General features: G+C 41.6%; 1 protein-coding gene across 1 annotated transcript in view; it reads right to left on the bottom strand.

The window, feature by feature from the left end:
• LOC119738523 overlaps positions 1–14053 on the bottom strand; it is a 44808-nt gene extending 30755 nt beyond the window's left edge. Inside the window, exons 1-2 of the mRNA XM_038213426.1 lie at positions 13744–14053; positions 6210–6270 (exon numbers count right to left, since the gene is read on the bottom strand). Of these exons, the coding sequence (XP_038069354.1) occupies positions 6210–6236 (27 nt within the window). The 5' untranslated portion in view covers positions 6237–6270; positions 13744–14053. The remainder of the gene's footprint in view (positions 1–6209; positions 6271–13743) is intronic.
• Positions 14054–17245: the final 3192 nt, after the last annotated feature.

Here is a 17245-nt window from a genome sequence, read left to right as displayed (position 1 = left end):
TTCTAATCCAATACAGGTGGCGTCCTTAAGGACAGTTGACAATCACTCAATCACTTCTCTTGTTTTTCGAGAGAGAACAACTTGATTGCACTCTTCTGTTTCCCCCTACAAATAATACAAAGCATCGAAATCACTGAAAACAGGCAATTCTTCTTCTTTTTTCCCCACACATACTCAAATTTGATCGAAGTAGAGTCAATTTAGATCGAACAAAATCTCATCCCTTATGCAGGCAGCCATTAAGAAAAACGCTGCTTAGCAATTAAGAAACGTGGAAAGCTAACAACAGCTGTTGGCAACAAGCCACAAGCTGGATGTCACGTGATATTCGGGTCGTTAACCTATTTATGCCCATGCAGTTAGTGAATTGCGACTTTTGTTCCGCTCAGCGAATGGGTGTGCCTCCACTGAAAAAAAAAACCGGTTTAAATTAATGACCCGTTCAATATAGATATCTTAAACGTGTTATTTTGACACCATTATACTGTGGACAGTGTTGCGGCTCACTAAAATTGCCCACTTTTGTGTCTATACCTCAAAAACTGGCACTGCCAACTCCTCACCTTCCCCTTCCTCCTCTGAAAGAACAAAAATATCCCCAAATAAAGGAAAAAACAAATAGGGAAGATTTCTACGAGTTGAAATGGAAAGGTTACACTCCCTCAAGGCAAGCAGTGGCTGGCCAGTATCTGCGACCTGTGAAATCATATCGATTACTATCACAACCCACCGGAACAATTTCATACATCCACGGGCTGCCCTTTGGCAGCTGGCGATCTCCCAATTCAAGTGTCGATGATATTATCGGGTGTCCTCCGTGCGCTTTGACTGAGTTGGTGATGATATTTATAGATCAAGTTTTTCTGTTTTTTTTTTTTTTGGCTGGGGTGGTGCCACCCCCAGAAGGGCTTTACAGTCATGCGAAATTCGACACTTCAAATTTCCCAGCGACCGATTTTTTATTTTTATTTTTTTTTTGATAGAATTTTTTTTCATTGCCTCTCGTTCTGTGAGTGAATTAGGTCCTAAGACAAGGATATACAATTAATAATAGACACTTGGTGGCGGCAAACACATCGGTCCTTTTCTATTGTTTGCGTCATTTTGAACAATTGAAAAGAACCGGTGTGTTTGCTGCCACCGATCGTCTAAGAATTTAAAGATCATTTTGCGAAGAATGAATACCACGCGGGTTGCACTTACAGTGAAGGATGCCTTTTTTTTGCATTTTGAAAACTGTTGTTAATTTCGACTAGTAACAAGTAAAACTTGACTTGGCATTCGGGGTTTACAGCTTTGGAATAACTGAATAGCAGTCAAAACATCTAGATTTAGTATAAGATTTAATTGCGTATATCTTGTGGCAAGACGGAACGAACTGTGTTTTTCCTCTAGCGACTATTGTCCAGTAACTTCTCAAGAACTACAGAAACAGTGTTTTCACTCTGTTGATTTTGTTTTTACTGTAAGCCAAAAGAAAACAGACATCGCTCCTCAGACGCATGCAGTTGATAAAATCCTTTTAGCCACAGGATATGTGCACGGAACAACCGTCAGATTAGCCCACTGGGTATCATTATACCTATAATACCCAATCAGGTTCATTCAACAGAAAGGGCTCCAAAGGTCTGCACCCACTTCGATCTTCATCGGCTGAGAGGCGACAAAGCCAGAAACGTTTATCCCACCCGAAGTCAATACAATCTTGATACGTGTAAATATGCATGGAACAGCCGCCAGACGAGCTCACCGGGTATATCCATTATACCTATTATACACATTCAATTTGATCTTGAGGAAAGGCTTCAAAGGGTTATACCAGCTTCGATCTTTCATCAGCTGAGAGGCCACAAAGCCAGACACATTTATCCAACCCGCAGTCGATCAGACCTTCTGACGTACACATGGAACAGCCGTCTGATTATCCCATTTGGTATACTCATTATACCCACAAAACCCATTCAGCGTGATAGCTCCAGGAAGGGCTTAAAAAGGGTATACCCACTTCGATCTTTCATCAATGAGAGCCCGCAAAGCCAAAGACATTTATCCTGCACGGCTGATCATACATAGAGGAAGTCGAGGAAGTCACCACCTACGCATCGCCTTCAGTGTCTTCTCATTCTACATCCGCCGCGTTGGGCCTTTATACAGAATCCGCGCTTGACTTTCCCACCTGAATTTTATCTTCTCTCCAGAGTTGAATACCACAGTGTCCTCTTTGAATGTCTTACACATTTTATTGTCTGAAATGAGTGGGAGGACACCTCCAACATATCGTTCGCGATTGATTTCGTCTTGTTCACCGATTGTCCCTTCAGGGAATGTCATGCGACCATGATGCGAATGGGGAAAGGCAGCTGAAAACTGCGTTCACATTAATCCGCCAGAAATGGAGTGTAATTTCAACATGAGTGATTTCTAGTGCGGTGACTTAGGCAGAAGGACCTTCGTATAAGCGCAATCTGCTGTCGAATCCCTGGATATGTGGAAATGATGGATCCGAAACCGCGCCGTCTTTCCCCAAAGCTTACAGTCGTACATCACACTTTGACAAAGCAATAACTTGCAACCAACAAAATCCAATAAAAACAGGTTGTATCATTGATCCAGAGGTTGGGATGCTTTTAAGCAGCCGTAGTTAACCTCGTCTACCCAATATTACAACAAACACATTGATTTCCTCATAATGACAAACATGAAGAATAATACTATATAATAGTATTGGTTAAGAAATATAGGCCAGTAGAGGTGGCAACACCTTCAAAGCAGAGCTTGTATCAGGCATGCCATTACACAAAAACAGACGAATTATTACAGAAAAACAACTATACTTCCAAGCAGTAAACACAGTTATGAAAATAATTAATAATGGGCTACGAGTAGGATCGTCATACAAAGTCCAAGGGAACAGACACATTAAACATAAAATATAGTAAAATTGCATAAGGTACAATTTAAGTTTGCGTTGAAAAATATTATATGATCTTGAACATCTAAGAGAGAATGGTAGATTATTCCATAATTTAGGTCCGGGGTATTTAATGTTGTATTGAACGGCAGACGTTCTATATTGTGGCGTCAATGGATTTTCTGGAAAATTGTTCGCTAATTTAATAATCTGGGTACTCAACATCCTCCCCAAATATACCAAATACAAGCTGCCCTTCACATTCAAACATGCATGGCAAAAATGAGGTCCATTTACCACTTCATGGTTGAAGTTAGTTTTAGATGCAAAGCTTTCTCCCCTGCGTTTTCTTTAAAATCTGACCTCTCGGTATTTGGTGACTACATATCGAAGGTTCGTCTATGTGCTTCGAAATGATAAGTTGTTTGTTGAAGTTGTTTTTATGCGTGCCATACTTCCAGTCTTCCACCAATCAAAAGTTACAACCAATTCATTTCAGTGTTGAGTACGAGTACTTTTCCATGAGTACGAGCACTTTGCCGTGAGTACAGTTCTTAGCTTTGAGTACGAGTAGGCCTACTTTGTCATGAGTACGAATACGAGTGCAAGTAGGATTACTTTCCACAAATTAGAGCAAATATCAATGTGTCACGTGTTTCGAAGGGCTATTTGCTATCAAACTATCCATTAAACAAATGCAAAGGCCTCCCAAACAGTAGAAAACGTGTTCTTATTTTTGTTTAATTCTTGCGGGAGAACATTTGCAAGAGTGCGAGTGCGAGTGCGAGTACGAGTTCGAGTACGAGTACTTTGTCTTTAGTACGAGTATACGAGTACGGGTATTTTTCTTGCGAGTACGAGTATGAGTACGAGCATGAGTACCAAAAAAATGTACTCGAGGACGAGTACGGGTACGAGTGCAAGTACGAGTACGAGTTCGAGTGCGAGTACGAGTACGAGTTCGAGTACGAGTACTTCGTCTTGAGTACGAGTACGAGTATACCAGTACGGGTATTTTTCTTGCGAGTACGAGTACGAATACATCTACACAAGTACGAGTACAAACATGAGTACCGAAAATGTACTCGAGGACAACTCACGTTTGTGTTTTGGAAACTACTACCATTCGGTGCTTATCATTACTGACACTAAGAATCTACACCACTTATAAGTACCACTTGCTGCAGTGCAGACGATGAAAGTTGTGGTTTCATTGGCGGTATGCAGGTTGCGAGGCATACATCACATTGACTTGAAATATTAATTGCCTTGTAACGCGCGTCAGTTATTTTAAGTATACACATTTGCAATGAATAATGTATAAAGTGCTCATTTGTCTTATACGGCGAGCGATGAAGTGAACGTATACAACAACCACGGGAAGTGTCAAGAGCGTGTTCGGTCTCTCGGAAAACTGATCCCCGCCACTTGCGGATCATTGTCCAGTGACGGTGGGCTTTTCCTGATGTAATTGCAATTCTAATGCGCCGAACGAGCGATCGCGCTGATTTTTTTTTATATGGAAATATGGGGGAAAAGTGCAAAAGACAAACAGGAAAAGGGAAACTTGATGCGTGCAACACGGGTCGGGTTACGTATGCCTGACGTCAGTATTCACTTGAATGATTTAAAGGTACAGGGGTCTATTTAGTTAACGCAGTGGTAGATGTTTTTGCCCCTCAAAATGCGTTAGGCATAACATGTCAAAATTATCATAGTCCCCGTTGTGAATACATCAAAAGAAGGGTAAACTTCGACTCAAAGTTGTTTTAAGTGGGAGAAATGAACTGCCTGCAACATAAATGCGTTTCGCATCTTAAGAACAAGGAGATAATGTTTGCATCTGTGAGAAAGAGCAGCCAGGTTGAGCATTTTGCAGAAGTCTTCCGTTTCAACAGAAATATTTTCAGGAGAAAAGCATACCAGATTCATTTGAAGTCGATATAAGCTGAACGAGGAAATGATAGTAGTATCTATATAATTTGTTGGGGGGGGGGGGGGGAGGTGGGGTGGGGGAGGAAGTGGGGATGGGGATGGGGGTGGGGGGGGGGGAGGATGTTGTTTAGGGGCTGGCGGAACTACTTCTTTGTGTTTGTCATATCGTTGTCTCAAACGAAGCGCCCACACTTTGAGTCGATTCATTACATTAATAACGTTTATTCATACACTTTCTACCTGCCAGTTTATACCCTTGGGTATTACGAAACACAAACCAGTGGGGCCACTTACAGGTCACTCTCCCTTATAATTGACCGTCGAGGATGGCCATAGGGCCCGTGGCATTACAATTGAAGATTGGCTTTCCAACTTGCGTTTACATTGGATAATCAAAATAAAACACTCGACGAAACGGCAATTCCAAAAGATTACACCGCTAAAATTGCAGTATCGAATGACTCTCAAAGCATGACCTTGAATCACATCAGTATTTTCTTACAGTTTGCATGCCAGTATCATATATCTGCAGCACGAAAGCCCTACTGTTAACATTGGCATGGAAAATAAGATCCCCCAAGTTCGATGGATATCTACTAGATGCCAGGAAAATAATATCCTAGTAAAAAAAAAACCGCAAAATGAACCGTATGCTCGCGAGTACAACTTGTTACCTTCTATGTCTTTCAAATCCTCGTTAAGTCGAAAATGTTTACGGTCGTTATGTTCCCTTTTGAAAGGCTGCAATTCTTTCAGAGAATGAAAACATCCGAAAATGTCAAGGGTTGTGATAATACCGAAAAATATCAAAACTGAGCTTTTGTTTGTCTAGCCGTTCCGTCGGTGACAGTTTGTCGCGGACCCGTGACGTCACCAGACTTGACACGCTGTTGTTGATGGCAGATTTCCGTTCGTAAAAAAAAGACGCTGCACTGAGCTCCGCGGATTACTACGTAATCTAGCAAATTAAAGGATCTAAGGTTGTTTTTGAGACAAATCCAGAATAAACCGTCAAAATGTCTTCAGTGGCGTCATAATAGCGATATTATTTTCGGTGACGTCATAATAACTGTAGTGAACTCTGGGTGTTACACTATTGGCCGTAAACACCTGAAGCCGCTAAACACAGCAAGTTGCTGAGTTAAGAAAATATTTGCTCAGTTGTCAGTCAAAATGACATGCACTGTACTTCCTTGTGATAGGTTATTCTTAGCTGATTTTTGCAAAACTTAATTTTCTGCCTATAGCATCTGAAAAACAAAAATGGTTGCATCCGCTCACCCGTTGGAATAAAGTTATGCATCAAATGTTTACAAAGATTTCAAATGACAAAGGTCGGATCGGGTCTGGTACTTGGACTCACCTCATCGGTTTCCACTTGCGGTTCCATCGTTCAGTGTTTGTGACAGGATCAAGTTAGACACCTGAAATAAATTGAAAATCAGATCGATAAGCAACTTATACACTTCTCACAAAATCAACCTGTGGCTTTATGGTTTTTTGTGACCACAGAAAAGTTTCAAGAAAGGCTTTTATAGCGTTATACCAAAGTTGGAATTGCCAAGAAAACTGTGATATACAACGATCTTAGTTCGGCTTGGTAAAAACAAACTTTACCGTAAAAAAGGTTTTCTCAGTGACAAAAACTACACGTGCATTGAAGTCTTTTGGGCCGTTTTCATCAGGTTTAACTCGTATATATGTTTTTTATTCTTCCATCGGACGCCAAACTGAAATTCAATGCCCAATATTGGAACGGACTTATTATACACGTTGTGCCAATGGAACAGAAGATAAAAACGCCTAAAATGATTCGCGTTAAACGCTGTGACAGCACAGGGCCGACTTTAACACGTGATTCTATCATGCAGCACTGGATGATATCACTCCATCAGTGTGTTCGTCCAGTTTTGTCTTTTGTTCGATATTCAAAGCAAACAGAATATTCCGTTTCTCTGTTTGACTAAAAGATGCATTTTGTTCCCAGTGGGGGTTTAGGGACCTTTGGCCGGGCACCTGTCCTTTCGTTCATTATAACCAAATCCAGGATTATGTGAGGTACACACTGTAAAACGTATTGAACTTTGAGAAAATTAAAAGGCGCTATTTTGCAACTGTTTATCAACATTTTAACACGTTTAGGGGGAGAGACGCCATTTACTATAGTAAAAGGCATATCATAAATGTTGCATCAGATTCAGATATTCATATTTAGATATCCATGAACTAAAACTAAGGCCTCAAAACAGTCGGTTTAATTTTGGCAGCTGATTGAAAATTGACTTTCATAAAAACGAACAATAAATATTCCGTTTAATTCACGTTTCGCGAACGGCGCTGCTGAGGAACTTTACGCTTCCTAACTCCCTAAACGATCGAGGCGTTTACAATGTAAACGAAACGTTTACAATTTAAACGCTCGGTTGTACAATGCAAGAAGCTGAGGCGCGATAGTTTCCATCAAACTCTCGTAGATCAAATGCCCCATTGCGTTACAACGATCTTCTTGAACATTCCTTGATAATTGTTCTGCTGATGCTCGCCGTCCGCTTTGTGTTCAATAAGACACGAGGCAGCTTACAGCCTCTTGCGTGTGCCCCTTTCACCGCAGCTCACCGGGATCAACGAAAGTGCATGACCAAAATGCTCGGCAAATACCCACTTCCCTTTCCTTCTGTCCCTGCCTTGCCTATGGAATTCCCCTCCTGTCACTACCTCGCCCTGAACCCGTAATCTTCACAGGCTTGGGAGGAGATTGGAACTTCATTCCACCTACACACCGTAAACAAATCTCCGCTGATACCTCGCGGGAGTAGTTTCAGCATGGTTTCACTGCATCTTTACCATTTTGTCTCGTCTCCGTCAGGTAATTGCCGACCTCGCACTGATTTGGAATTGACAGCACCTTCAAGTCGACAGTTAATTCCTTTGCACTTACCTCGAGAAGCTTCTAGCATTTTTGCCAGAGAGTCCCGTTTGGAAAGAACAGAGATTTTTGAGGTAAGCGCTAGAAAGTTTTGCTTTATGAAATCAATATAGGCTCGGCCTTTTTGATTTAAAACAGTTTCCGCAAACCTATTGCATTTTATGTTTCGTTAATTGAAACGTAATTTACTTTTTAACTTGAAAGGTTTGGGGTCCTTTTTCATAGATGACTCTTAAATCGAGAAGTTAGCTCCTTTTTTTGCCATGATCAATGTACGCTTGGGTTGTTTTTGTGAGGAGATGGCACGTCAAACCTCTAATTGAAATTATAGCGTTAAACGTAAAATCACATACATTAAGGGTTACTGAGAAATTTCAAGGACTCTGTCACAACTACAATGAAATGATAAAATGATGAAGACCCCATTCACGGCTCAACCATTATTAATTAGTGTAAAAGAGTCGAGGGCATCTTGCCTTTCTTGAATTTGCGCACGGTCAGTGACCAGCAAGAGACTAATAATTGACCTTTAATCGTCGACGCTTCCTGCGTGATAATGGCGGGTAACGTGCGGTAATATAACGTAAGGACTGGAATTGGGGTCGATAGTTTTGTGAATAGAATTTGAGAGACCGCGACGTCAAACGTATGCAATCGTGTAGGATATTTGATGGTTATGTCTGATAAATGAATGACATGAACCGTCAATAAATCATGTCCAATAGATTTTTCATTCCCAGCGTATGGTATTTTGCTAGTTTAGGATGCACTTGTCAAATTGTAACCTGCAGTATATAGAACTATGATTGAATAATTTCTATAATCACATGGCGTTCTATAATCACGTATCCAACTGCGCATCAACATCAATTATAAATTTGACCGCTATTCGAGAACAAACTTGAAAGGTTGCTCAAGAATAACATGTTTTGTTCACAAGCTGTGCACAAGGACAAAGCCATTGTTCAGATTGAAGAACACAATGCATATTTGCCGGTAATGAGAATACAATGTGACGTCATTCGTGTTCTTGAAGGGTTGGAGTTACCTGTCAAATGAAAACCAACCGTCTTCGTTATTTGCTGTAACCTTTCAAATGAAATGCGTAGATGAAAGAACGACCCTTCAATGAAACTGCTCCTCGCTTGCAATGAAAGGTCAAAGAGACAATTACAAATAAATTGGCATTGCAAAATATTGTAATCATCAGATGTGGCGCCGCCGCAAGGCTTCGTCCATAAAAAAAAGTGCACGTGGCTCAGAATATACTGCCTATTACATCAGAATTTGGTATGGTTGTATTTCACCATGCCCGCGTGTACGCATCTCACCGATTGACGTGAGATGAACGCTGTTGGACGGGAAAACCATGCAAATCGGTGGTGTAATCGCCATATTTTCCGAGCCCCTAGTAATACACTGTAAAAACGTTTGGTTAGATTTGACTTGAAAACAGTCAAACTTACTTCCAGCTGACTACAGCTATAAGGTTCAGCTGGGTGCAGGTTTGACTATTTTCCAGTCGAAATTAACTGGAGTGATTTCAGAGCGTATTTTTTCCGCACTCGCATCATTTCCAACGGCCCTCAATATTGGTATACATGTATGTATGGACATTATTGCAATAATGTTTGGATAATAAACAACTCGGACATGCAGTACAATGGCAAAAAAACCCCAATGTTTTCATTTTTGGTAATTAGCTCTTTTCATCACTTTTTGTTAGGCTCAAAGGGTCAGTTTCGTGTTCCTTTGGTACCTATCTCACTCACTCACTGAGTCACAGAATCTCACTTGATAGCCGGGCAGTGTTATTGTATATGAGCACCCCGTAACGTGTAGATCGGATGCACGGAAAGACTGCCAGTGAATAGCCCAATGTGAAGAAATGGAATAGAATTATTGGAATAGAATTATGTGTGCTCTGCATGGGATGGGACCAGACTTACAAGCCTTGTCTTCGTGTGGTTTTTTAGTTCACAGAATGTAAGCTTCTCTCGCAGCATTATCTGCAGCGCATTCACCAAGGGACAAGTTATGGGAATGAAAAATCTGCCCACAACCTTGGCGCTTATAATAATGCAATCAGTGTAGATCCTGTTTAGTGTTTATTCTTCCCAAGTGTTTCCACGCGACTTGGCATGTCTCTCTCTCTCTCTTGCTTACTCCCTCTCGAAACAAAAAAAGAAGAAAATATAAGGAATTCAAAATAAGAAATAAAAGAAGACACGATCGTGGTCATGTTTTCTTTGCTTCCCAGCAAACGAGTCTCTCGTCGATTTAGTCAATACATTTGATTTTTTTTTTAAAGCTTGCAGAGTTTTAAAAAACGTTTCTGTGGCCTACATCAACATCATTTTTTTGTAACGTAATTTGCCGTGGGTTGCTTTTCTCACACAATGCTGTTATTCTTTTTATTGTGTTGCGACTTAAAGAAAATAAAGCGTGGTTGTTAACAAACGGAAATTAATGTTTACTTTAAATTATGGGTGTAGGCCTATTCGCGCTTTTTTTCTACACAATCACTTGTCGAGTTGTGGTTATTAAAGAATGCTATGTTTACGTAACGGTCATACTCTTAGTTCATTCAGTCTCTCTAAAATGTTTGACTTCTTTTTAAGAAGGACAATAATTATGGATATATGAGCTGCTGCACTTTCCCTACACCCACTCGAGCCATTAAGCGTTTGATGAAGTCGTTAGGACACCACTACTTGGCACAAGGCCACTCAATAGATATGACAGTGCCATTTTCACGGCAGACACAACAACTAATTGAACCATTTTGACACGATCCTTTTTTTTAATCATCAGATTAATTGACACGACCTCTTCGTTTATCACCGGATTATTGATCAACGTGTCGATTTCTGGACCCGACCAGACCAAAGTGCTGCCTGCGACCACTTAGTCGAAATTACGATGAGGAACCTTCTTTTCGTTTTCTTCTCCTGTGTCCCCCCTTTCCTCCCGCGAGTTCCTAGCGCCCTGGCTCCTTCTATTCCCCAAATCCTTTTGTCTCCAGCAGCGACAATGGCGTTGCCATGGTGCGGCCATTGACGTCATCACGCGCTCACCTGGCGACTCGCTTCCCTCCCCGCGAGATGCGAAGTGACAGTTCCAGCGAGTCCGCGCGAAAGATCAAGGGCGAAATCCACATTTAATTGTGTGGAAGATTCCCCTTTCCCTCATACCCCGGCAGAGGCTTGGGTTTCGCCCGTGTATCATCGCACGCATGTCTCAGTATTCATCTCCCCCCTGTACTACGACATTGTCTTGGGCTTATCAACCGAATGGCTACGGCAGGTCTTATTGCGGAAATTGAAATTAAAATCAAATTAAACGTGTGGGAGCGCGTGTTTTGCAAGAATCCCGCTCGCCGAGGACACGTTTCCGTCCATCACAATATTTCGATGAACTCCGGAAAAAATCAGGCTTTCCTCAATACTACACAAGGTTCTAATTAAAATAAGAACGATGTGCCCTGAGAACCTCGTTGACAAGGCTGACGTCAAGTACCAAATAAAAATTTGTCTCTAAATTTAAGTGCAGTGCTTGATTTGCCTCTTATTGTAAAAAGTCCTTCAAAATGTAATGTGCAATACGAATCAACCAAAAAACGTGTGGTAGATTTCTTTTCATTCACACACACACACACACACACACACACACACAAAGTAACTCCAACACGACCTTGCAAATGTAGCATATTTGAGCTTCGAACCGAATTTGGTTTTTGTTATCATGTAAGACAACAGTTGTCCCAAAGTTTTGTTTTTGACAAGACTGTTGCTTTAAATAAAGCGTCAGTCAGCTGAATTCTTTTACAATATTTAGAGCTTGTACAAGATTCGGATGGGTTTCAATGATTTTTTTGTTCACGGTGTGGCCTTTAACAGTTTCCCAGAAAAAATATTTTGACATTCGTAAGACTTGTCAATGCAACGCAAACAAATTGGCCTCGGTGTTAAGGTGTATAAACAGCGATTTTAAGGTCAAATCAACACGTCTTTTACTCTTTTTTTTTACAATGGGCTAGAGCTATCATTCACATTTTATACCAATACCTTTTTCCCCTTTTTTCTTTTAAATTTTAACTGGGTAGCCCATTCAGTGGAATCCACTGGTCTCCCATTGGGCCAATTAAAGAGAAGACAATGTGAAGAAATTAGCTTAAGATGTGAGAGGAAAACCCCAGAAGCATATTCTAAGGGAAACCCACGGAATCAGGTAGGGACTGAAAACCCAATCCACATATTGGTCAAGGTATCAGGAATCGAACCCGGGTCACAGCGGTGGAAGGCGAGGAAAGTACCGCTACGCCAACCTTGCTCCCTCACTTCTCACAATTTTGACAATATTTTCTATTTAATCTGTGTCAACTGCAATTCAAATGCCGACTGATGGAAACATATTTATCGAAGTGGTGAAATAGACCTGAAATTGTGTGATAATGTGCAAACCCTAATGTAATAATACAAAATAAGAATAACTCCGAGAGATTTTAACGCTACAGACCGGTTGCAATAAGCAGCCATCTTTGAAATTGTATGTTATATTAATATCAGTATGAACGGAGGCACAAGAGGTCAATAGACTATATTTACGAGTCGGCCATATTAAGTTCAAAGCGAGGTAATTAGTTAATACCAGTCTGCTCGGACGAATAATTTAACATTTGTCATGAAACATACCCTAATCTTTTAAGCAACATTAAACAAAATTGAAAGTGAGGCTTGGCACGCTCTCCAATTACAAAAATAGTGTGGCACCCTCCCATTCAACAATTTACAATTTATATAATAATTTGGGGAACATGATCGAAAATGGCTTCCTCTTGGATAAGGTCTAAAGTAAAAAAGCACCGACCTCAACAATGGCTGCAATGCCATTCGACAGGGGATCTGTCGAATGAAATCAGTGGTGAATTTAGCTGCATACCTATGTTCCCCAACCCTAACCCTAAGGATTTTGGGGAACATAGGTATTGGGGACATATGTGTTGGGGAACATCGGGTAGACCCCGTGAACTTTCCCACCAGCCACGACCTACTCGAATCATTAGATAATCATTGACATTAAATGTCAAGCATTGTTACTGACTATTTGGGATTCGTCGCCTCAAGACTAAAACTGCTAAAGACTGCAAAGGTGTTATCGCCCCCGTCCTTTGCTATCACAGCTGGATATACTTCAAGCAAGACACCATCTCGGTAAGGTTTCTAGTTTAGTTATTTTATAAATGTGGGTCTCACTTTTTCCCTGTCCCTGTTAACATCCCACATCTATTTTTGTAATTCTGGACGAACTCCTTAATGCATTCTTCATCCAAGAATGATGTTGTGAAGCAACGACCTTCACAATAAATTAAAATTAGTTTGAAGTCATTTGGGACGGTACAAGGAGTAACAGACATTACGTAAATGGGCAGCACAAGAGGGGAAATGACAGACTTTTGACCCTAATTTATAGAATGACCCAGATGTATTGATGGCTGGGGCTTGAAGGAAGTGCTCACCGTAGTTCATAAGTTTCTCACCAATGCGATGGATAACTTCTTCAAAGGTAACAATTGCCGGCGCCGTACTCCAACACAATTATAGACAACGATTGGTTAACAATCAACAAGGCTGTGTACGCATCTTTCCCTTCAGTTTTCTCGAAGTCGCTGCCTGTCCGATATAGGCTAAAAGCAGACAATAATATATTCCGTGTCGTGTGTGTAGTATTAAACTAAATGAAGTTATTCTGATACTTGAGTGATTTCAACATCAAATAGAACCGTCTCACGGAAAGAGACGATAATGATTCTGGCTTATACCTCCGCCATCGTCGCTTATATAGCATATTCGACTCTCTCGTGACCACGTAATGTAGCTTCAGAAAAAAACTGGCACAATCAAAATGAATCGGAGGCAGATTTGTTAATTAAAGGTGATCTTTGCTCAGCACATTATCTTAAGCACATTACCTTTAGTTGGTTACGAAGACTTGATATACTAGGTAGACCGGGAAACTCCACACTTTATATTCTAAGGAACCTACAGCACATGGAACACAGGGTTGCATCGGTCAGTGCACGGCCGAAAGCTCCTCCTCAATCACCCGTTGCGTAACACATGTCTACATCGTCAGCCTTCGATCATTACGTAGTCCAGTCTAACACCACCAAGACGACCGTAACTGCATCTGTCCTGCACCAGTTGGGAAGACAGCATCCGCACAACGAGCAACACGGTACATCCTTCCCCCTAAGAACTATGACTGTGACTTGGACAGCACCTACACAGTGCACTCTCCGTCAGGGGGAGCTGCAACGGTTTATATCCCATTCGTACACAGCATTGATCATTTTGCTGGCTAGGCTTCCATACACCCACACGTCATGTGCACTGCCGCGCCGCCAGCACACTGCGCTATACGTCACGCGACCACAGCTCGGTCACACAAAATGTTCTTATTAGGTTATTCACTCGACACGATGAAGGCTTTGACACAATTTGGCTGACAGCGACGTGGGAAATAGGTTAGAAATGCCTTTCATAATACTTGCCTGTTATTCCATTGGTGCAAGTCACACACTTTCAAAAATTAAACCTTAAAATATTCCTCGTTCATTACTAATGCAGCATGACTATTTGCGCTTATTTGGTCACATTATACTTGTATTGTTTCCAAATAAGTATTTTTATTTAACATGATATATACCTCTTGCATCTGTGTAGTTTCAGTCATAAGAATATACGCCTTCTAAAAAATCCATTGAATTTTAAAATATCCATCAATACATTATCACATTTTATGTTGCACAATTCAGCACACGCACTTTGCGAAATGAATTTGTCAAAGAATGGGTCATTCGAGAACGTCGTTAACTCCAATTGCCGCCTAACATAGTAGGTTTATTGCACATGATTTCTATCCCGTCCGCCCATTGCAATAAATTCGTGCAATAACTTGAAACGATTACGAACTGCGTGCCCTTAATGCATAATTTATGTCCGTGTTTGCACACTCGCGGCTGATCCAATTTTTTTTTTTTACTTCATTATCCGAAATGGATGCTTAAGATTTATTTGCACACCAAATATCGTTAACGATCGACGCAGACCTGGACTTGTTTATTTTAGAAGCCGTGTCATCCTCTTTTAATGTTATAGTGTTTTTCTTTTAATTCAATTTGAATTCAGTGGAAAAGTATTCAATTGGTTTTCACTAGAATGTAGTAATAATCACAGCGCATGTCTCAATTAAATTTTTTACTTATTATCAGTTCTGATTTTAGTCAAAAATTCAGCACATATCAATAAAAATGAAGATGAAAATCTGTTTTCTTAATTTTTGTTGGGAGCAATAAGCTTACGTGGGCATTATTAATGACATCATTGTTTAAACAACTGCAAGAAATTGTTAATCAATAATCCGAAATGATGCCTTCTCTAAACACTGTCCCATTTTCCTTCCAATCAACCGAGTCCTCGGCGTTTATTCTCAGAAATGCGATACCTCCGGACGCGATCCTCAATCCGGTAACCTTTCCCAATCGGGCGCCCACGCTGTCCAAGTCGGGCGGACTTTCATTATTGTTTTTCGCGGTCGGTCTGCATGCCGCGTTGAATACCTAATCGCATTGTGTGTCCAGCCGTCCACTCGTCAAGCGTATGCACGCTCCGGCTCCAGTCCCAAGAACAATTATTGTTATTTTTTGATTTCCTCTGCATTGCGAGCACTTGAAATTTGCGGCTTTCTTCCTAGCCTGTCCCCCCCCCCTCGATTGGAAGGAAATGACAATACGGTGGCTAATGCATAATGGGCAGCGCAGTGGTTATGCAAGTTATTTTATAGATGGCGGTCAAACTACCTCTTCATGTAGGAGAACGGGGTTGGGGGGTGGGTTGGTTTTCGTGGTTGTGGGAGAAGAATAATTGTGAAATTTCTATGCTTCACATGCCCCACGGTTCTACGGGAATAGCGGTTTTTGAATCGTGGGAAGAGCATACAATCATTGAGTCCTTTTTGTAATGCACGGTTTCAAAAGCGAGGCCGCCCTTAAACTGAACAATCATTTATTTCATGAAATTGACCCTTCGTCAAAAGGTTCGTGGAAAACAAAAAACATCCCCGAAACGACCAAATCGCGCTGAGTATCCTTCGCACCGACCAGGTGGAGTGTTTGGCATACAAAGTATACGTCATGTTGTCAGTACGCGCTACGGCGATAAGATGGTCCTCCATGCAGCCTCTTCTCGGTGTGGAGTGGGGAAGTGTGCGGGGGCGGTTCCAGCTACAGGCTGCCCGATTGTTGGCTAGAAGGACCCTCATACCATGACACCTGACCAAAGGCTGCCCGGCCGGTACCATGGCAACGCCGATGATGCTATAGCGGGTTGCCATGGCAAGAATATACTAAGAGGCAGTATTGCTGAACTCCCATCCCGCTTGCATCTACAGCCATGCATGTAGGTATTCATGTATAGGGCCCCGCGGCGGTAATTGATGGAGTTCAGAAAAAAATTTGCTGTTGGTCCATCTTCCCATACGATGGCTATTGCTCACTACCATGGCAACAGTGAGGATCTTCAAGACCGTTGCCTAAGAAACGGTATATGAAGGACGCCCTCACCATGCAGCACTGATTTTATCTCAAATGTTCAAGCGTTGTGACATCTTTCAGCTGCTACAAGACATATGTCTGTTGCTACGCACAGCAGCGATCATGCATGTGTTTTGATACAGTAAATCAGTTACTTTCTTCCAGAGTCTCCTTGCGGGGTTATCCTTGAGGGAAAAAAAATCCCATCCCTTGTCCAGAAGACCCACAACTGTCCGATACCATGGCAACGGTGATGTCGTTGGGCGGTTGCCCGGGCAACGCTTCCGAGGATTAACGCCTCGTCACGTGTTCTTGATGAGCGCGCTTCCGGACGGGGGTTTGGGTTCTAGGAAGCGTCCGGACAATTTGGTTTTGTGTTAAACTTCGCTAAGTCCGCTGTGCGAGCCCCAGTGGAACCTCATGTGCCCTTGTCGTCTATTCCCACAAGACATCTTATTCAAACAAAATTCAAGGTCTCCTTCATGAGCTTTCATTTACCTGAGATTTACTCCGGGAGAATGACGTGTAGCACAAAGCGCTGATTTATGTGAAGTGTGTTATCAAGACAGATCTGGACAGAGACCGATACTGGTTGGATGGGATAGCTTGGCTCTGTCCCATGTCTGGTAGCCTAATGTAAAGTTTGTCCAAAAAAATCTGCCGAAGGCCGGCAGCGACAAACAGGTGGCTGTTATGTTCTTACAACAGGTGTAATGCCGAAAAATTTCGATGAGTATTACCAAAAACGACAATGTGAGGATGGTTTGGTAACAACAACTTGAATACAAACCATATAGGGAACAGCCTACATGTCTAAAGTCCCATTTAGTCAGTGAGACTACCAAATCCGCATGTTTCATTACATTATGGTCTTCTGTAT

The sequence above is a fragment of the Patiria miniata genome, unplaced genomic scaffold (genome assembly GCF_015706575.1).
Source record: "Patiria miniata isolate m_02_andy unplaced genomic scaffold, ASM1570657v1 HiC_scaffold_3, whole genome shotgun sequence".
In the NCBI taxonomy this organism is placed as follows: Eukaryota; Metazoa; Echinodermata; class Asteroidea; order Valvatida; family Asterinidae; genus Patiria; species Patiria miniata.
This window is presented reverse-complemented; position numbering and strand designations above follow the sequence as displayed.